Below are 22,155 nucleotides of genomic sequence, written 5' to 3'. Positions count from 1 at the left end.
CCTTCTCCTGGCTCAGAGAATGTAACAACCTTATTGACTCACTGGCCAATCAAGAAGTATCTACTGAAAAACAAGCCTCCCACCCCAGGCTCCAGGTGCACTTTAGCCTAGGGGCAGGGAAGATCTTTAAATTTACATTTCCAGTACACCACCCTGCAGTCAGAAGGACCTACGTTCAAGCCTGGCCTCAGACACTTAAAACTTACTAGCCGTGTGACCTTGGGTAAGTCACTTAACCCCAGTTGCCATGCCTTCCCCCCTCCAAAAAGCAAAAATAAATACTTATTCATTGAATATGAATTTTTCACTAATTTTTTTTCCTTAAGGTTTTCCAAATGATTTGCTTACAGCAATTACGTAAAACACTAATTGGTCCCATTTTACAGATGAGGAAAATTAGGTACAGGAATCCCAATCCTGTGGTCACACAACTGGTATTGTCTAACAAGATTCAAACCAAAGTTTCTTGACTCATGTCCAGCTTCCCTTTTTAGGAGATCAAGATTAGATTGTGTTGAAATGGAGTTATTACCTATGACATAACCCCATTAGTTTTGTGAGGGGCAGTTGGTCTGTCTGTTGGAGAGAGCTAGAATCAGTTAGGTAGACCTGGGTTCAAGTTCTGCCTTTGACTCTTAATACTCTGTGACCATGGGCAAGTGGTTTTATTTCTCAGTTTCCCCTCCATCCTCCGGCAGCTAAGAATAAATTGTAGAACAGTTTCTGAGCTGCAGTGACAAGAGTTTCCTCCCTAGAATTTCCCCACACTGATAAAATCAGTGTTCCAGGATTAAAAGAACAATAACAAACAGTGCAGTTATTGTTACATTTTTGTAAGGACTCCCTAGAACACTTAGGAAAAATATATAACAGAGACTGAACTATATTATGGACATTGAATGCGGAGTTAGGAAACCTAGGTCCTAGGCTCAATTCTGCCTAAACTAAGAGTATAAGCTTAAACAAGTCACTTAATTTTTTTTCAACACTTGCCTTTTCCATAAAAATGAAAGCATTTGATCAGATGAAAACCAGAGAGCCTTCCTCTGTGAAATTCTAGGACTGGAAGGAGATCTGGGCCCGCTTCTCGGTCATGCTTTTCCTGTTTGGAAGAACAGAAGATTTTTTGGCTCCCTAAATCCTCTTTGAATAGCAAATCTGCTGAATTGTGAATCTGAGAAAGGCTGTTTTTAAACATTTAATGAATATTTGATAGTTATCCACTGCATTAGGTTAATGCTAATGAAATCCCAAATGTTACCAGCTGCAGCCCTGTAGAGTCTTATCTTCCCAGTGCCTGAATTGAAATACTTCATACAGCCTCAGCCAAGTAAGCCTTTCAGAGCAGAGTCCTTGTTCACACACTAAGATTTTCCTCTCCGGAGTGTTTTCTTGCAGTGCTTTTTTTTTTTTTTTAAAGCAATCGGGGTTAAGTAACTTGCTCAAGGTTACACGGCCAGTTATTTCTGGGTGTGGTGCTGAGTATCTGAGCCCTGATTTGATGCAGGTCATCCCGACACTGGAGCCAGTGCTCTTACTCGCTGAGCCACCCGGCCGCCCCTAAGCAATTGGGGTTAAGTAACTTGCTCAAGGTTATACGGCCAGGTGTTTCTGGGTGGGTGCTACGTGTCTGAGCCCGGGATTTGATCTCCAGGTCAGTCTGACACTGGAGCCGGTGCTCTTACTCGCTGTGCTACCTGGCCTCCCCCTTGCTGTGCTTTTTGACCTTGCTCTGGCTGTAAGTTGACTTTGCTTGTGTTTTTATGGCTTCTTTTGTTTTCAATGGACCAACATTTTGATAAAGAACTTCTTATTGTTGATATCGGTGCTGTGTTTTTCCCCTCAGTGACACCAACGAAGTAGACATCCCACCCAACACTCGAGTTGGCACCAAACGTTACATGCCACCTGAAGTGCTAGATGAGAGTTTGAATCGGAACCACTTCCAGTCCTACATCATGGCAGATATGTACAGTTTTGGCCTTATTCTGTGGGAAATCGCCAGGAGATGTGTATCTGGTGGTAAGTAATCACAATAGCATTGGATGGTTACAGCCTGAGTTCCCACAAAGATGGTCCTTAGAGTTCAAAACTTTTATCTCCACCTCTATGTCTTACCCCCACCAGATATAAGCTTCTGCTTTGAGCTATCTAGGGACTAAATAGGTCCTAGACCATTTATTTATTTTGTACAGAGAACACCCAGTGAAGGAAATTATCTCTACTAATATTGGTCTGTAATCTTATAAAGAAAGTTGCCCAGAAAACTGAGAGGTTACATGACTTGTTCAGTATCATTCACCCAGGATATTTTACAGTCAAGATTTGAATCTAGGACTTCTTGGCTACAAGGGCAGGATTCTCTGTCCTACCAAACAGGATAGCTTTCAATCAGTGGCCCACTACCCAAGATACTAAACCCCCAGATTGTCCTTGAGTTCTACAGCTATTTTCCACGGTCAGCCTGCTAACATGGTCTGATGGACAAGCACTGACCTGAGAGTCAAGACATTTGGCTTCTTGTGCTGGGTCCACCATAACTGGCCTGTGTGTCTTTAAAGAAAATCATTTAACCTCTCTAGATCTCTTTTTCCTAATTTGCAAAATAAAGATATGGGACCACATGGTCTCAGAATACCTTACAGATAGCTCTGCAACTCTATGAATCTAAATCCTGTAGATTCTTCTATTTTCATTTCTCTAGGATCCATTCCTTTCTTTCTATTCTAACACCCTCCATCCAGTCTTTTTTTCTTTACCATTCCTTTACCATTTTTAAAAATTAATTTTATTTTTTATTCTTAATAACAACAGAAAAAAAGAGGATTATAAATGAAAATCTAGGTTTTTAAAAAATGTATAGCTTCCATTTCTTATTAAATATTTAAAAATGAAATTTTAGCTTTTTAAAAACTTTTTTTTTTTTTGCTTTTTGGAGGGCAATTGAGGTTAAGTGACTTGCCCAGGGTCACACGGCTAGTTTTTGTGTTAAGTCTCTGAGGCCGGATTTGAACTCGGGTCCTCCTGACTTCAGGGCCAGTGCTCTATTCACTATGCCACCTAGCCGCCCATTTTTCAAAACTTTTCTGACCTTCTTTCTGGCCTTGCCCTCCTATTGGAAAAAAGAAAAGAAAAAAGTTTTGGTAACAAACATACATAGTTAAACAAAACTGTATCCCTACTTTGGCAATAAAAAAATGTACATTTCATTCTGTATATATCTTGAGAGATATCACCCATGGACTGCTGTAAAAGCTACCTACTTGACTTCACTGAGTGCAGTCATTGCTGCCCAACAGTCTTCCCTTGTTTTCAGTGGGACAATATTTCATTAAATAACTTCTTATTCTGCTATTAAAGATTCTTCACAGTCTTGCATCTGCTTTACCTCAAATCCTGGATGCTCTGTGTGGCTACCAAACTGCACTGATCATTTATTCATTAAAATAATGATAAATAGTAATCCTTGATCCTTTCTTCTCTGGGTTTTCATGATGCTGCTCTCCGTGGTCCTCATACTATCTGTCTTTACTCACTTTTGCTAATTCCTCATCCACTAACTTTGAATGTTCCCCAAAACTTCCTCCTGGGCAATCCTCTCCCTTCTCTGTGTACTTTTCCACTTGGTGACCTCATCAAATCCCCTGGGTTCAGTGATTATCTATGTGTAGATAACTCCTAGACCTATTAATTTAAGCCTAATCTCTCCGTAACTCTAGCAACACATCATCAGCCTTGTTGGACGTTTCAAAGTGGATATTGCAGAAATCTCTTACACTCATTATATATAAAGCAGAACTCATGATCTTTCTCTCCAAATTTTCCCTTCTCCCAAACTTCTCTATTCCTGTTGAAGACACTTTCAGCTTTCTGGCTACCCAGGTTCACAACTATGTTGTTGTCTTTCTTAACTCAGTTTCCAAAATCATGTTGTTTTCTTTACTACAACCTGAACTATTGCAATAGGTTTCTAAGATAGATAGACAGGTAGTAAATAGACAGGTAGATAGATAGACAGACAAGTAAATTCTCTTTTGACTCTCACAACCAATAGGGTAAGTACTACAGATACTATTTTCCACATTTGAAAGATCAAGAAACTGAATCTTAGAGGGAAAAAGAGATTTGTCTGATGTCACAAAAGTAGAAAGAGGTAGAGACATGAATGAAACTCAGGGCCTCTGACTCCAAGCCTTGCTTCCCTGTACTAGGTTGGCCCCTTATATAAAGGGTGAGAGCTCTTCCTGAATACAAATCTGGCCCACAATCCTCTGCATCACGCTGCTTCTCATCCTTGGGCTTTTGCTAAACATAGATGTGCACAAGAGAATCACAGAAGGACCCTGACAATTTTAACTCCCTCATTTTAGATGTAAAGAAAATTAAAGTCTACAAAATGTAAAAGAGCCTCTCTCAGCCCAAAGCAGAAGACCAGCCTCTGAGTCAGGTCCTCTGTCCACTATAGTCTGAGCCTTGATTTCTTCACATGTAACATGGGGAAGGTGAGGAAAGCATTTTGTCCAGCTATTATTACATACATGTACGTTTTTATTAATTTAATTATTTATTATTTTTATTAAAGTACAGCCCAGTGCCCCAACTTTGCCTTTCCCTGCCAACAGCCTTGTTTTCCTCAACTTTCATAAGTCCTCTTTCTTTAAGCCTTTGCTCCAAAGCCAGCTTTTCTATCGTGTATGACTTGACTTTCCCAAAGTTCTGGCAACTGAAGCCTCCTCTCAGCTGCTGTAAAACATTGTCTGTTCCATTCACTTGGCCCTTCACACAAGCTCTGACCTATTTCTGGCTATCCTTTTGTAAGCACATAGAGTATTCCAAGATGCTAGGTTCATTTAAAGGTAGCAAGCATTTATTAAGCACCTTCTGTGTGCTAGGCTCTGTGCTAGGTCCTGGGGAAAAAAGACAAAATGAAATGATCCTTGCTCTCAAAGAACTGACTTTTGGGGGGGATAAAGTCATATAGAGAAGTTAATGCTCATAAAAGGAAGTACAGAATAAAGCATGCTTTAAACAAGGAGAAGAGCCGCCCAATGCCTTTAGGAGAAGGTGGTGCTGGAAGTGAGCCTTGACAGGTGTTTGGGATTCCAAGAGCCAGAGAGGGGAGGAAAGAGTGCATGCCCGACTTGGGGGAAGAGTCTGTGTAATGGCAGGTCTCCTGACTCCAAATATCACGCTCTTTTTTGGTACTCCATTAGGCTATGTGACAATGGACAAGTCATTCTTGGAGTCTGTATTTCCCAGTCAACCGATAAATCAGCATTTATTATCTGCTTACTGTGTTCTAGGCATTGTGCTAGAGGTACAAGGAAAAGCAAAAACATACATTAAAAGGGTTAGTAATACTTGTCCTGACAGTTTGAGGATAAAACAAGAATGTGAAAGTTCAGTAGAAACTATAAAATATCATGTATAATTATTACCATTAGTACAACTACAACTGTCATCATCCTATTATAATTGACATCATCCAGGGCAACAAGGTGGGAGAGTGAATAGAATGCTGGCCCTGGAGTCAGGAGTCCCCGAGTTCAAATTTGGCCTCAACCACTCACTAGCTATGTGACTCTGGGCAAAGTCACAGAACACTGTTTCCTTTAGTTCTTCATTTGTAAAATGAACTGGAGAAGGAAATGGCAAATCACTCCAATATCTTTGACCAAAAAAACCCCAAATGGCGTCCCAGAGATTTGGACATGATTGAAACAACTCAATAGCAGCAACAACAAACATCCTTAGGGTTCCATCTCTTTGGACTAAAAATCAATAAAGTTCCATGTGACCTTGGGCAAGTCACTTAACCCCAGTTGCCCTCCAAAAAAAAAAAGAATAAAGTTTATGTTCTAGTCTCAAGTGTGATACTGACCATCCATCCATCCATCCATCAATCTATCTATCTATTCACCCAAAGAATGTTGGAAAAAATTCATCCTCTGCACTTTGTTTTTTTGTTCATATTAAAATGAGGAGCCCAAATAAACTCTTATGGTCCTTTCCATACTTCCAAAATGTTATGTTTTTATGAAGTAAATTGTAAGCCCCTCAAGGGTCAGACCTCTTTATATATCCAGTGGCAAATATAATCCTTTGGTCATCACAGGTTCCCTTCCCCCATAAATGTTTGTTTGGGCTGTTGCTGCTTGTTGATTTTGGTCCATCAACAATTTAATTTTCATTTCAAATATTAATCATTTTTGTGAGAGTGAATCTCATTTGATCCTCATAAGATTTTGCCATCTTCATAAAGCCAGGTGAGATTAGTGCTTTAGGTATTATTATTTGCATTTTAAGGATGAGAAGATGAGGAAATAGAGGTTTGTTGACATTATCATAGACATAAAATTTTAAAAAATCATTTTCAAACCTTGGTTTTAAGACTCATGATATTTCTACCACACAATGATGCCTCAAAAATTCACAGACTTAAATGACTAATTTTTTATTTAAAATATATGCATGAGAGAAATAACATATTGCAAGTCTGACAGTTAATGAAGAAGCAGAAGTAGAATTATAATGAAATTAGTTATAGATTTTAAATGCATTATTTATTTTTACAACACTTCATTTCCATTTGTAGTAAAGAAGGTCCCCAAAGCAAAACAAACTGATATGTTTACCTTATTTTATATTCCTCATTCTGTTCCTGAATTCTACCAATTCTCTCCCTCTAGAGCCAATAGCCTTTTGGAATCAAGATTGCTCCTTTTGATCAGACTTGAAATTTTTAGTGGTGTTTGCTTTTCTGATGGCAATTATTGCATTCATTGACCTCTTCTGGTTTCTACTTTTTTCACTCTGCATTAATCTTATGCTGTTCCTCTGAATTCTTCAAATTCATCATTTATTGCAGTGCAATAAATATTTCAATATTCCCTTTCACAAATTCTTTAGCCATTCCCCAATTGATATGTACTGAATTTATTTCCATTTTTGCTATCATAAATAATACTACTACAAATATTTTTTAACATATTTATAGCGTTTCTATCTTTGATCTCTTGAAGGTGATATTCTAAGTCAAAAGATATGAACACTATATTGACTTTTCTTGCATGATTCCAAATTGCTTTACAGAATGCTTAGATTGATTCATGGATCTACTGTGCCTGTCTTTTCACAGCCCCTCCAGCATTAGTTCCATCCTTGATCATTTTTGCCAGTTTTCAGGGTGTAAGGTGAAACATGGGTTTAAATTTGCATTTCTCTGATTATTAGTTATTGAAACATTTTTAAAAATATGGTTGATGATCTATTTGCATTTCTTTCTCTGAAAATTGCTTGTTTGATAGCTTATCTTTTGAGGGACTGGTTTTCTTCTCAGAAATACCAATGCTTGATATTTAAGCATTTGATACTTCCATTTTGACTGGTTGTGTCCTCTCCTCTATTGGGGTTAATACAAGAGTTTAAGTTCATTATAGAGATTTTGATTACCTTGGAATAGTGAATTTAAAGTCATGGTACCTTATAATTGCATTTGGAAAATTAATTTTATAAGCTTTTTGAGAGTAGAAAATTTTTCTCTTGAAGTACATATAGTATAATATATAAGCAAAAAGTTAATATAGGTATTGTTTTCCCACCAAATACTGAACAAGTATTCAGTCTTCAAAAAAGCAAAGCTGACTGATGACTTTTCCTTTCATTTTGTGTTTTTCAAAAGCATATATAATCACACTATTCCTCAGGGCTCTCTACCTGTTTCATCCTCAAAGTTCCATAATGGTCAGGGCTCTCAGAAGAATGCAATGGATAGAGGCCCAAGTCTGATTACTGTGCTACATTTGCAACATAGGCCTACTTTGGAATCAGCCACTACCTTAGAGAGGCCCAGAGACAGAGATGATGGGTGAGAGGTCAGAGAAAGACAATTCAGTGACTGTAGTTTTTCCAAAGACCAGCCTTGCCTCCTCTCCCTTTCTTTACTTCATGTGATTCATTCATTCATTAACCAAACAGTCAATTTGTCAAGTGCCTCCTCCTTGCCAGACACTATGTTACTTCTGGAGAAAATGAGAGGGACACAAATCCTTATCTTCAGGTACTTTTTTTCTTTAATTGAGGTGATGAGATATGCCTATAGCATATGACAGTGATGTATTTTACAAGTATGGAAGGCATTCAGAGAAGTTAGAGCAAAGTGGCTTGGCCCAGGCAGGGAAGGTTTCCTGGAAGATGAGTTGGCTCTTAAGGTATCCTTTGTTTAGGCAGAGAGGAGTGAGGAATGTATAGCAAGGGTTTTTGTCAAAGTAATGTATTTTGTTAAAGTAAGATGCCGGACCTAGTGAATTCACTAATATACAACCTTCTGGATGTAATAGTAATATCACAAGACAGTTCAGAAAACAGGACCCATATTCTGTCTCAGCCACTTCTTAGCTTTGTGACCTGGGAAGAGTTGCTTCATCATTCTGAGTATGTTTCCCTATCATGGAAATGAAGATATGGGATGGGGATCAGCAGTCTACAACACATTCAAAGCATTCAGCATGCTGAGTGATGATTTGTGACTGGCTTGTGGGAGAAAACAGATAAAATTCATGTAGGATAAGTCAGCATCCATCTGGACATGATGAGTAGCAATCTGTATTACTAGAAGGAATCACACGCAGATGGAGTAAAGTTTCAACAATGCATTAGCACTTGCATTACTTCCCAAGGTTAATGCAGGGATTGCTTTGGGAAGTTTAAAGGATTGTATAAATTGAGTTGTTACTCAGTTTTCCCCTTGAGACCTGTAATTTGTTGGATTAAGAAACCCCTTATTGAGAAAATTCTCCCTACCTTTTGTAATGGAAATGCAAATTTAAAGATCTTCCCTGCCCCTAGGCTAAAGTGCACCTGGAGCCTGGGGTGGGAGTTTTTCAGTAGATACTTCTTGATTGGCCAGTGAGTCAATAAGGTTGTTACATTCTCTGAGCCAGGAGAAGGCTATATAAGCCCTGATGTGTAGCTTTGTTTTGGGGGCTCACTTTGAGAAGTGTTCTGTGATTTGATCAGATGAAACTCTGGGAAGCCGTTGTCCAGGGCCCCCTGGCTTTGAAACCCAGATGTTGATTTGGTATGGATGTAATGGTTGGACAGTTTGGAAACTGTCTACTTGATCTGTTTCTCTGTCTTGATAATTCTGTCTGTATACTCTGAAGTTCGGGGTGCTGACCTTTTTCTCCTGAACTAGGTAAACGATAGGTATTTGACTGATTAAAGTAAGCTTGTTAACCCATTTTGAGTTGCTTTCCTTTAACAAAGCAGATCCAAGAACCTGTGTTGGCAGACACCCTGGGGATACTGGGGTGCTTGCTGCTACACCTTTGCAGATAATCAAGGAACTCACAACAATCTTAGAGTATCTGAGGACACTTAGAGCTTAAGTACCTTGCCCCGGGTCACATAGTTTGTGTGAAAGCATTAACTTGAACCTAGAGAAAAACCTATCCACAGTGTAGTGATGCTTCATGAGTTGTTACATATTGTTGCTTATATCAGTAGTGTTGAAAAAGGCATGCACCAAGTAACATCACACCAAAATAATTTGCTATGTCTTTTTATTTTTTTGGAGAGGGGAAGGTAGGGGAGTTGGGGTTAAGTGATTTGCCCAAGGTCACATTCCTGTGTGTTCTCATTGTTAATCACCAGTAATGATCAGCCTAGTTTCATTTAACCAGTTAATATCAATTAGCTGTTATAAACGGATATTTACTTCAAAGACACAGCAGTATTGCCTAAGGATTCCCCAAGATTTTCTGTTGAGGTAATTATTCATAGAAAGCATTGTTAAAAGAAAAGAATTTGCTATTATCTATAAGAGTGAGCTACACAAAGCATGTTATTGAGCTGAGAGCAAGCCCCCTGCTCTTTCTAAGCACCCTGGAGTTGGAAAACATAAAGAGAGGTACCACATAGCATGCACCATCAACCTGAGAAGATCTGGGCTCTCTCCAAACTCCTGGTTTTTATCTCACCTTATTTTTAGAATGAGGACAAGCATGAAATCCTAACTCTTATGGTACTAAAAACATCATGCTTTTCACAAGTTTTGAATGTATTCAAATTAAGTTCCTTCCCAGCATGCAGATATTCATCTAATAACCCCAGAGTAGGGGTGGGGAACCTGCAACCTGGAGGCAGAAGGTATCCCACCTTTGCCCTAGAGACTTAATAGAGTTCCAGCAAAACTCTGCTAACCTGTTTCTTATTCTACTTCTATTGTCTCTTGCCTTTTTTTTTTTTTTGACAACTTTGCCCATGCCTGGGATGGTCTCCTTCCCAAACCCACTTTTGGGGTTACATTGAAGTTCCAAGGCTCATCTCAGGTGACGTTTTACTCTATTAAACCTTTCCTGACTTCTCATTCTACTGCTAGCAGAAACTGATTCTTTTTCTCTTTAGATTTCTCAAAACCCCTCTCCTTAGTCTAGCCTTCATCTCAATTACCCTTGTATCCTATGTCTTATGTACATGACTTTTCCCCTCCATTAGATTAATAAAAGAGGGTCTTAGGAGCAGGGTCTCTATGCTGTCTTTGAATATCCAACTCTAATGTCTAATAAATTTGGGGTGAATATGAAAGTAGTCTTGAACTTTATGGCTACTGCAGTGTACCAAATTTTATAAAATAATAATTTAGAATTAATTTCATCATTAGGCTGAAGCATTTGAAAAGAATTAATAATGTATAGTGACATTTCTTTTGAAATACTGTTTTTCCTTTTTGAAGGTTCTAAAGAATTCTTTATTTTTAATAGGAAAGAATGACAGTCTGTATCACTTGAGTTTGCTTCATCAGATTAGTACTAGACAGATGAGAATAGTGAATAGCAAGCTGGTCTTGAGTCACGGAGACAGAACAGAACTGCCTTAGCCATGTACTAGCTTTGTGTTTCTAGACATGTCTTTTAAACTCTCAGTGAGCCAGGCAACTTTCTAAGACTGTAAATTTCTAAGACTCGTTTGATAGAGGGGATTTCCTTACCCTGAATTCCATGCATCAATAAATTCAAAACTACAGATCTCCCCTACCCCAAGAAAAATATGTACTAATGTGTATAGTTACCATTTTGATAATACTTTAGCTCTCTCCCCACACCCGCCATTTCAGAGTTATAAAACTGAACAAAAGTCTTTTTTTTTCTAGGAATAGTAGAAGAATACCAGCTTCCCTACCATGACCTAGTACCCAGTGATCCCTCCTATGAAGATATGAGGGAGATTGTATGCATCAAAAAACTCCGGCCATCCTTCCCCAACAGATGGAGTAGTGATGAGGTATGGAAGGAAGGAGCCCCGTCTGTGTGGCACCAGAGTGACTGATGTCTGGCCAGTTTTGTGCAGAAAGCCTGTTGTTGAAGGACCAATCCTTGTTGCAGTGTTTCTCCTTAAAAGAGATATTGGCAATGTAGTGGAAGAAAAAAATGTCTGGAGAGCCGAAAGGCCAGAGTATTAACTTTAATTTTCTGAATTTACTGTAGCTCTTTCTCAGAGATATTAACAGGCTGTATCACTGCCAAATAATGCTGACATTTTATTTTTTATATCTTGTCAGCTACATCAAAGCTATTTCCATGAGTGATTTTTTTAATATATTGATTTTACCAGTGATTCTCTCCCCACCCCCATCCACAGAGTTGGTTTCACCATTTTTTATCATCTAAGAGGTCAACATGCTGACCAGTGAAGGCTTTTATACTTCTTTTCTCATAGATATATAAAAAACATAAATTCAGAAGCACTGTGGTACACGTGACATTCAAAAGTACAAGAAACAGATGAGGTTGGAGCTTTTTATATTTTTTTTAAAGCAATCAGGGTTAAGTATCTTGCTCAAGGTTACACGGCCAGTTATTTCTGGGTGTGGTGCTAAGTATGTGAGCCCAGATTTGATCCCCAGGTCATCCCAACATTGGAGCCAGTGCTCTTACTCGCTGAGCCACCTGGTTGCCCCTACTTGAGGTTGGAGCTTTTGAAGATGTTATAATAGACCTTTGTTAGCAACACGAAATGGGAAAGGATTATCACAAAGTGAATACACTGAATGGGAGAAATGGTGGATTTTCACTTCTCAAAGGTATTTCAGTAGAGGCAGGATGGTCACTTGTCAGGTGTATTATTAACCCGTGAATTCCTTTCCAGTATTGATTGGATCAGGTGGCCACTGAGGTCCCTTCCATCTCTCAGGTCCTATGATTCTGTGAATGGTCAGTTTTGTAAAGACTGATAACAAGGTAATACCAAACTGATGTAGAAAATGGCAGGGGAAAATGCAGGAGAGGGAGATGAGACAAGTTCAGGTTTGTAGTTAGCATAAATGGTTCCAGAGAAGCCATTTGTATAATTTTGGTCATGTTGTCTCTGTATGGGGGCGTAACTTTCTCAGTTGAGCAGCATTCTTTTCCCCATGCCAGTATTCACTCTTCTTGGTTCTACGTGATGTCTTCTCATTTTGTCCTCCTAATCCAGCCCTGCCATGATGGGAGTGGTGGTTGGATACCTAAAGTGCATCAACAGGAACCCTTGTACATTTCCTATATATCTACATATATCTAGATGGTAGACATAGGTAGAAAAGCAGTTGTTAATAAATGATTCTTCAGGGAAAAACATGTTTTTTCCCCTTTGTTTTTATTGAAGGATCTATAGTATTTCCTTATCCCATCTTGACATGTCACTTGTGTACAGTTTCAGAAATGCATAGTGACATGTATACTTTCCACATAGGAGATCTGAGATGAAGTCTGGGAAAGTCAAGTCAAATACAAAATCATAGATTTTTGAAGTCATAAAGGCTTTTAGTAGCCATCTGGTCCAACTCATACCCCTAGAAGAATGCCCTACTATAGCACAAACAATAAGTGACCATCCAGGCACTCTATACTGTTGCACCAAGGATTTCTAATGAAGTGAGAAGACTAGTAATTGATATACCACACATGAGCACTGGAGACCATGCCTGTGATTCTAGGAAGAAGTCATTAATCTTGTTAAATAGTCCAATTTAACATGATTATTGTAGCAGGCAGCTGTACTTTGGGAATTAGCTTCCTTCTTTGTGTCATATGCAATTAGACAGAAAGAGTTAAACTTAGAAAGTGTAAACAATCTGGGAGTACGCCATTGAACCAAACAAATCCCCTGAATATTTTTATATTTGTTTAACTATTTATATGGAGCCAATATGCTATAACCTGTCTGGATCGATCACAAAATGAATGGAAAGCTGTGCATTAATCCTCTGATCTTGAATCAAAATAGAGCTGAGGATTTTTGTACCTGTATAGTTAAACTGAAAGGTATCTCTTTTCGTACTCAAACTCAAAGATTCTAAGAAGTAACCCTGTTGATCATAGCACATTCTCCTGTTTGTGCTCTAACGTTCCCATTTCTTTCCCCACAGTGTCTTCGGCAGATGGGGAAACTCATGACAGAATGCTGGGCCCACAGTCCTGCATCCCGTCTCACAGCCCTTCGGGTTAAGAAAACACTTGCCAAAATGTCAGAGTCACAGGACATTAAACTCTGATTTGAAGGGAGCAAGTCAACATCTGGAGACGGCCAACACACATTTTTCCTTTTGTTGGCAAAGCAGAAGATGTTAAAGATGTTTCTATAGTACAAATCTGGAATGACATCCTGCTCTCGAGCACGATCAGTCCACTTGCTCTCGGGGAAAACCCTGGACAAAGAGCTACATTGCCAATCACAGGTTCGAGGGGCCTGTTTGCAGGAAGGGAAGACCACTTGGGTAACTGAGGCAAAAGTGATACATGTTGCTTTCTGTGAAAGCCTTGTATTTGGGGATTTTTAAAGAAAAATACTTTAATTTTTTTTTCTGAAAATAAAACACAGTGTAAACACATATACTGTTGCAGTCAAAACAAAACACAAAGGACAGCTACCCAAAAATGGTGCCTAGAGGGAAAAACGGAATCACTTTCTTTTCCATTTGTGAGAATCCAGCATTCCAAGCAAACCTAACAAGAGCCCACAATGTTTGAGAAGTTGCAATAGATCTTAAAAGCCACCTGTCTACTGCCTCCAAAGACCACTTTGCCTAGTGCCAGATGTGGGAGTTACTTTTGCCTAGGTCAGCATCCCCACTGGCATAACTTATAGCCAGCTTATGACTGGCCATGATTTCACATATGTACAGGTGGTCTTTGGCACTTTCCCAGAATATGAAACCATTGTACCAATGCAGTTTGGAGGAACTGAGGCAAAGTCAGTGGCATTGTTTCATTCAGAAACTCCTCAGGTTTCTGATTCTGTTACACAGTTACTAACAAAACACCCCCTTTTCATTAAACCCCCCAAAAGATTTTTTTTCTTTTTAAAAAAAATTTCATTGTGGAAGTGCCTGATGAGATCAGCACAGATTTAGGACTCCCTGCAGGAAAGATCAATAGTGAGTGAAACTATCATCCATTGGGAGGAAGAGAAGGTGCATTGGAAGGGAGATTTTACTCTTTGTTGTTGAGTAAACAGAGCAAGTTTGCAGTCTCTTTATATGTGTATAAGAGCCAAACCTAGAAGCCCAAGAACGAACATCTCACACAATATATTTCTGATCAATATAGGGAGGGCTTGACCGGGGAGGAATGTATGGGATTATATTAATGGAATTCCAACTAGTAATATAGAAACACAGCCTTCCAAAGGGACAGCAGAGAGCTAAAGAATGCCCCCAAATATGATGGTTGCTAGAATTTGTTCCTTTGCGTGTATAGTTTTTCTATATCCCAGTGGATATTATGGTTATTGACTTCACATTTCAGAATGTCGACCTGGTTTATTTTATTTGTTTTAATCTGTTGGGGTGTGGTTCACTTTTTAATTTATTTCTTCCTAAGGCATTGTCCATTTTACAAATCATCTTCTCAACTTTGGGGTTTTTTAGCTTTTAAGTTCCATGGATAATGTCATTATCAGAGCCAGTATTCCTCAGAAAAAAAAACCCAAAACCAGTAGAGCTTTTTAAAATTAAGCTTTAGCAACCCCCCTCAAGTCATCAGAATTCTCTATTTGCATGATTTTCTTTGAAAGAGAAACATTGGGAGAAATGATAAATTCCTAGGTTTTAGCCATCTTTTAAGACAGCCATCACGAGAAACTCTAGGGGGCAGTGTGATGTCATTCATTTTTACCATAGAGATATTCACTGGGGATTTCACAGAGACAAAAGATTTCTGAAAACTTGACAACTGCTTAAAAAAAATCAAAGAGAATTTTTTTTCTGCAGCTGATGATTTGTTAATTCCACAAAATAAATCCCCCCAAAGTAGCTGTGAGGTCTGCTTACATGCTGGTGGCATTGCACTATGTTCAATATTTTGTAATTTATCATTCTCTGCTTTCCATCCAGATTTTATCACAGCTGGAAAGAAGTACTTCTTTTCGCTGCTGATGTTTTTCTTCCTTTTTTCTTAAAGAGGAGGTTGTGGATAGTTTGGTTTTGAAAAAAACATCTAAGATCTAAATGCTGCTTTAGTCAAAATTAAAATAAACTCAGTAGAAACTAAAATGCCAGATGGTAGCGTAAGATAGAGTTTCATTTTCCTTTTTTTTGTGAAAGTATTCTGTTCATTGCATCAGAACAGGTTAACCGACATTGAAGTTCATATATGTCTAATTTGCAGAGAACCTTTATATGTGAAGGCCAAGTTGTTCAGAGACAAATGTGTTGGTTGTAGGAAACAGTGAAGTATTTGTAAAGGGGCTTTCTGGCCACAGCACATTCATTACTCAGGTCTTTCCCAAATTAAACCTCTGTTAATTCTCTGAAGAAATGTTCTTTATCTCCTTCCATCAACTCTTAAGTCACCTTAGAATTGTAGCCAGAATAATTTCTCTCAAATAAAAACTCAGACTCACTTTCAGATCACTTGAATCCTCTGAAATCATGAGTCGTTTAGAAATTGAAGAAATTGAGAAGTGGGTTTAGATGTTTATTCCTGAGTTTCTAATAAAAGTAGCAATAGGGAATAATTAATAACTGCCCCCAAATTGTATGTATTATTTACTTTGTTGAATCGAGACAAACTATAGTTACCTTTTTAATCACCAACCTCAATTGCTATAAGAAGTATGAAGATATTAATTAGGTACTAACAACAAGACCAATTAGAGCTTATCTTACGTAAAAGTTTATAATAGCAATTTATCAATAACTTTTCCCTTTGTTACAAAAAATATTTTACAGGAAGTGTTTCTAAAAATCTAACTACTTACAAAACATTATAAGATAGAAAATTTTTATTGTTATACAGAGGAAGAGGGAGTGTAACCTGGAAAATGTTTCTATCAGTTGATTGTTTACTTTCAGGATTATTCTTAATTACAAGCTAATTTAAACTTTTTCCCCCTCCCCTCAAAAGAAGGGATTCTAGGAAATCAGTTGGTAGATAATGTAATGTTTGTATGTTAAGATGTTCAGGTTTATGTGTGTTTGTATATGTATGTGTACATATACCTGTACACACGTGTGTGTATGTGTGTGCGTGCGTGTGTGTATAAATATATATTATGTTTAATTTGGAGTCTGGAATAACTCCAGTATGTGGATTAGGGAATAAGATATTATGGATGAGAAAGCTCTAAATGAAGCATTATATTTATTTATGATTATACATAGATTGTTAAATTTTAAGTTGCGATTCTCCCAAAAAGTTTATGAAGAGAAAGATCATTGACCTTTCAGAAAAAAACAAAATGAAACAGTAATACGAGCCTTAATGACCATCCCTTTCCTCTGCAACGCCTGAGGGAGGCAGCCTGGGACAATGCTCACAGATTCTGTTTACTGGGGCCTAGGTCAGCTTTGTTTAACACTTTAATCGAAATTGCGACTAGTCAGGGATAATAACTACATTTCAGTGACTAAAGACCCTTTTCCTATACGTTCAATTAGAAACAGCAGTGTTTTATGTTCTGAGTATTTTCCAGCACATCTTTTTGTTGGAGGGTATGTGCAAAGGTAATAAGAGAAGGGTGATGGGAAAACTTGACAATATAATTTTAAGTTACAGGTGTGTAGAGAATTTGGTGGTACATATAGAAGTCTCGAAAGGACATCAGAAGGTGATGTTTAGCACTTGTGATTTCTCCTGTAATAAACAATGCCATTTCTTTTGGAGAAAGCTTGGTGGCTTTGTAAAATTTTTTTTTAATTTGTTTCAAAAGAAGACCCATTTGTATTCTTTTGGGGAACCAGTGCCTTAATGAATCTGTATATACTGTAATTATTCAGAAATAGGGAACAAACAGTTATATTGTATTTGGTACAAATTGTATATGGCTTTGTTTTAACATTCCCCCCAAATAAAATGGTCTCATTCTCCCCATGGAAAGAACAAGCCTCTGTTATCTTTGGTTATGATTTCTCTTTTTTGAAAAAGTTTGTTTTATTTTGTATTCTATTTTCATGTGACATATTTTTGCACACTCAGTGACTGATTGAAAGGAGAGGGTAAGCAATGCAAAGTTTCATTTTCTTTATAAAGATATAATTAAAATTTATGCCTGATATAATTAAGAGAATAATGGGCTATTGATGATTGAGCATGGGCACAGGTTTTCAGGGGAAAATCCATCTCATTTGTGGGAGAATATATTGAAATTTTGAACAAAAATAAATCCCTTAAGAAGAGAAAGTGTTATACGCAAGAAAGAATACCTCCTTTGGAGAGAAAAGACTTTGATTTAGATCCTAACTCTGGAGGTTGAGACTTGTCTCATTTTAGACCAGTAATTCAACTATCCTGGGTCTGTTTCGTGATCTAAAAAATGAGGGGAATTAGATTAGATGAATGGATGAATTTAAAAAAACATAATAAATGCTTACTATGTGCCATCTATTTATATTTATAGGAATTTCTGTCTTCTTGGAGATAGAAATAAAGATGAAGAGAGCTCCTGTCCCTCAAGAAGCTTACATTGTAATTGAAGGGAGGGAAAACACATAGAAGGGAATGGTGACTTGGGAGGGGAGAGACAGTGTGTGTGTGTGTGTGTGTATGTGTATGTATGTAACTAAGTATTGGAGATAATCTCAGGAGGGCACTTAAGATTAAGGAAGTCTTGGAAAGACTTCTTTAGAAGCTGGGACTTCAGCTGAGATTGGCAGCAAGTCAGGGGAGCCAAGAGCCAGAGATGAGGAAGAAAAGAATTCTAGGTGTGAGGGACAGTCAATGAAAAGACTTGGGGTGGGGAAATGGAGTTCTTTTGGTGAGGAACAGCAAGCTTGAAGTGATGAGGTCCTATACCATCATGGTAGCAGTATACAGTAGTAATGTAAGTGTTGATTTGGTTCATGTTCCAGAACTGGAAAGAGAGAGTGATACAAGTGTAGCTGGATGTCCTTATGACATGGTTTTTGGACTCAGGGGCAAGGCACCGGGGAAGAAATATGAAATGACTCGATCCATGATCCTATGATCGTGGCATATCATCCAAACTTAATAGTTCTTGAAATTACTTATCGAGTCTCAGACTAACTACTGCCCTGCTTTATTAGAAATCCATAGTTCATGTTAGTCGAGTTTCAAAACATTTTTTCATATCTTTTTTTTGTAAATCACTTCTATTTCTAAACATTTCCCCTTTCTTCCCTTTCCTGGGGAGAAGTGCCTTGTAATAGACTTTGAAAGGGAGAGACAAATGCAGTTCATCAAAACTGAAAGGTAAACAATGTCTGAGAGTTTATGCAAATTTCGCACCCATATATATTCCCCTGCCTCAATCAAGAGAGAAGAAAGGTCCCTCTTTTTTGAAATCTTAAGGGCAAAGTTGCTTAATATAATTAGTTTTATTTTTTATTATTATTGTTCATGCTCTGCTTTCCATCTACACTATTATAGCAATATTGTTTTTCAAATTCAGTTTATATCCATCTACAATTCATAAAAGGCTTCTTTGCATTATTCATACCTATCATTTTTTAGGATGCAATAATATTCAATTACATTCATGTCCCCCAACTTTTTAGTCATTCCCCAACTGATGGACATCTATTTGCAATTTTTTTTGTTACCACTAAAAATACTATAATCATGCTTTGGTGTGTGTGGATGTGTATTTGGTATATGTGTTGGTGTATGTGTATTTCCAATTGCTTATCAACTTTTGCCATTTCTACCTTTATAAAATCCCCTTTACATATACTTATTCATCTCACATCTGGATATTTGCAATAACCTACCAGATGTTCCTGCCTCAAGTCTCTCTCCATTCCAGTACATCCTTCACTCAATTGTCAAATTGATCTTTCTAAAGCAGAAGTCAGGCTACATCTTTTCCATATTCTGTAAATGCCAGTGGCTCTTGCCTCCAAGATCAAAGATAAAATCCTGTGTTTGACTTTTACAACCCTTTCTAGCCTGTCTCTTTCCTGTTTTTCAGTTTTCTTAAACCTTGCTCACTCTGATCCAGTGCTCATTTTCTTGTGATTGCCTCCCCAAAGGACTTCCTCTCCTGACTTTTCCCTGGCTGTCCCCTGCACCAAAACTCTCTCCCTCCCTCCTTGCTTCCCTGACTTCTTCATGCCTTAGCTAAAACCCCACCTTTTGCAAGAAGCCTTTGCAGTACTCTTTAATGCCAGTGAATTCCATCTGAAAATATCCTCACATTTCCTGTATAGAATTATTTGCATATTTACCTTCATTAGACTGCAAGTTCTTTGAGAGCAGGGAACTATCTTTTGCCTTCCTTTGCATTCCTAGGGCTTCACATAGTCCCTGGCACATAGTAGATGTCTATATGATTTATTGCTTGCAGTCTATCATGATGCACTATTATAAGATCACAGTTATTCAGTTTATTATTAAACTTTCACTCCACTCAGGAATCCTTACAATTTCCTTAATATTAAGTCCTGAAAAATAGATTTGTATAGGTTTGAGGAAGAGGTAAAGATGTTTCCTGACTGATAGAGTCGCAAGTGTGAGAGACACAGCAGAAGTCACAAGATGTCAGAGGGGGTGCACGTGACCTCTGAGGGGCAGCTTGGAGATATGGAGGCTGACTCTGCCGAGCCGTAAGGGGTGGCATGGCATTGTGGAGGTGGGTTGGGAAAGGCCGACGTGGCATTGAGCGTGCCCCATATACACAGACTCCTCTTAACACATACTTTGCCCTGCACTCGGGAGAGTGCAAGATTGGCTCTCACATGACATGTGACGGGGTGGCAGCCGGAGGGGGTGCACGTGGCTTTCTGAGGGACGTTGTTGGGACAGCTTTGCCTGGGGGTTATCGAACCAGGAACTAGGAAGTCTCAGGCGCAGTGACGCGAGAGTAATACTCTATGTGGCAGTGCCTAGAGGACTTCTGGGAAGATCTTTGCTCCTTTTGTCTCTTACGATGTACTCGGGAAAGAACGTGATTGCCCCTCCCCCCCTCCCCGCAAGGCTTATATATAGGGGAGATAGGGGAAGTTCAGTTAGTTCCAGTTTCTGTTTGCTTGCCTTGCAGTTAATATGTAAATAAATAAACAGCTTCGCCACACTTTCTGCATCCTGGGTGTTCTGTGGGGGTAAGCTCTTCTTGGAGACAAGAAGCCGGAGACTTCCGAAGACCGGGAATAAGGTAAAACACAGCCGGAGATGGGAGTGAGATCTCAACACCTGACAAAGTGTCTGATTGATATATTATTGGTCCCTGCTCTGGTTTCATATGTAAATTAAAGCAGATTATGGCTTTCCATTAACCACGAGGAACAAAAATGAATAGAATCACAACAGCCCTTGAGATGTCTACTCTAAGTAATCTTTGTTTTTCTTTCCTCTGTTTCCAGAGAGAAAAAATGTAAACCATTATCTAGGAAGAGGCGAGAGGCATCATGACATAATAGAAAACTTTTCTGGAAGCCAAGAAAATCTGGGGTCAAGATCTACCTGCTGGCTAGGTGACCTTGGGCAAGACACTTGACCTCTCAGACCCAAAGCTATTAGTTTCAGAGGAGCCTTCCTGCTTTGGTAGAAGGTGTTTCCACATCAGGGTATTCCTTTTGCTAATTAATTTCAATTCAGAAAAACATTAAGCACCTACTATGTGCAAAGCACTGTGTGTGTTAAGTGCTAGGATTCAAAAAGGGGCAAAAGGATATAGTCTGTGCCCTAGGGGAGCTTAAACACGTATGGGGGAGGATAGGAAAATAAAAATAAACAAATGAAGCTACATACAGAAATAATTTAAAAGATACAACATAGGAAGTAAGAGATGTTAGGGAAGGCTTCCTATAGAAGGTGGGGCTTTAGTTGGGGTATCAGAGAGGCCAAGGAGGTCAACAGAGGGAAGCAAGATGAGCGTTCTGGGAATGGGGGACAGCCACAGGTCTAGTCCCTATCATAATTCCTAGCCTTAACCTGTCTGGGAAGCTACTTGACTACAGTTGCAGTGACTCAATTTGTTGGTCTCTCTTTATTGATTGAGATAAACATCTTTATATGCTATCCAGGAAAGGAAAAAGAATGTTTCCAACTTCCTGCTGTAATTTTGAGGCTTCTTCCAAATCCATAGTCATTGAAATACTTAAGAGATATTTCAGCAGGAACAAACTCTGTTCTTTCCTTCCTACGGCCCTTCTAATCTCCAAGAAGGCACATATCTGTGTTTGGCGATCTTTACTTTTCTAGCTCAATGGTGGAGATTATTGGTTTAAAAAAAAAAAAAAACAAACACTCAGTAATAAAATCCTCACCAAGGGATACAGCACAATTTCTACCTGTTTGGAAGCTATTTAGAAAACTATTAAACCTGAGATAAGAAACTCAAAACTTATTTATCAACATAAACTGTGTTTATATTTTCAAGGAAAGTTTGCCTTCATTTTCGAAATCATTTCGATTACATCATATTGTGACAGCACCCAGGTAATATGTTCGATAGGTTGAAAAATGACTAACATTTTTAAAGTTAGACACTATACTTTTGATATAATCTTGTTCAGTTCTGTATTTAACAGTTGTGGAAACAGAGGTCCAAGATGATTTGCCTTCCTGGCCAGAGTTTAAAAAGTAACATTTCCCCATTTGTAGGTGAAGGACATTGGTTCTGGCCTAAAAGTTATTTTCAAGTTCAACAAATCTTTGACCCCTCAGAGGTCACGTGAACCCCCTCTGACAAAATCTTTGTTTTCCTGAATTCATTTCA

The 22,155-nt window shown here is 38.4% G+C and overlaps 1 protein-coding gene across 5 annotated transcripts in view; it reads left to right on the top strand.

Annotated features, from left to right (window-relative positions):
- The window catches only part of BMPR1B (bone morphogenetic protein receptor type 1B), a 482,311-nt gene extending 464,948 nt beyond the window's left edge, over nt 1-17,363 (top strand). For 4 of the 5 annotated variants that reach the window (XM_069094423.1, XM_069094400.1, XM_069094404.1 and 1 more), the window contains 3 exons: nt 1,847-2,022; nt 11,153-11,283; nt 13,409-17,363. In XM_069094423.1, the coding sequence (XP_068950524.1) occupies nt 1,847-2,022; nt 11,153-11,283; nt 13,409-13,534 (433 nt within the window). In that variant the 3' untranslated portion in view covers nt 13,535-17,363. The remainder of the gene's footprint in view (nt 1-1,846; nt 2,023-11,152; nt 11,284-13,408) is intronic. The other variant, XR_011169511.1, reaches the window with a different exon arrangement.
- The last annotated feature ends 4,792 nt before the right edge of the window (nt 17,364-22,155 follow it).

Source organism: Petaurus breviceps, unplaced genomic scaffold (assembly GCF_028583685.1).
Source record: "Petaurus breviceps papuanus isolate PSGF00001 unplaced genomic scaffold, PetGlider_PUasm1.0 126, whole genome shotgun sequence".
Taxonomy (NCBI): Eukaryota; Metazoa; Chordata; class Mammalia; order Diprotodontia; family Petauridae; genus Petaurus; species Petaurus breviceps.
Note: the sequence above shows the minus strand (reverse complement) of the source record. Positions and strands in the feature narration are given on the sequence as shown.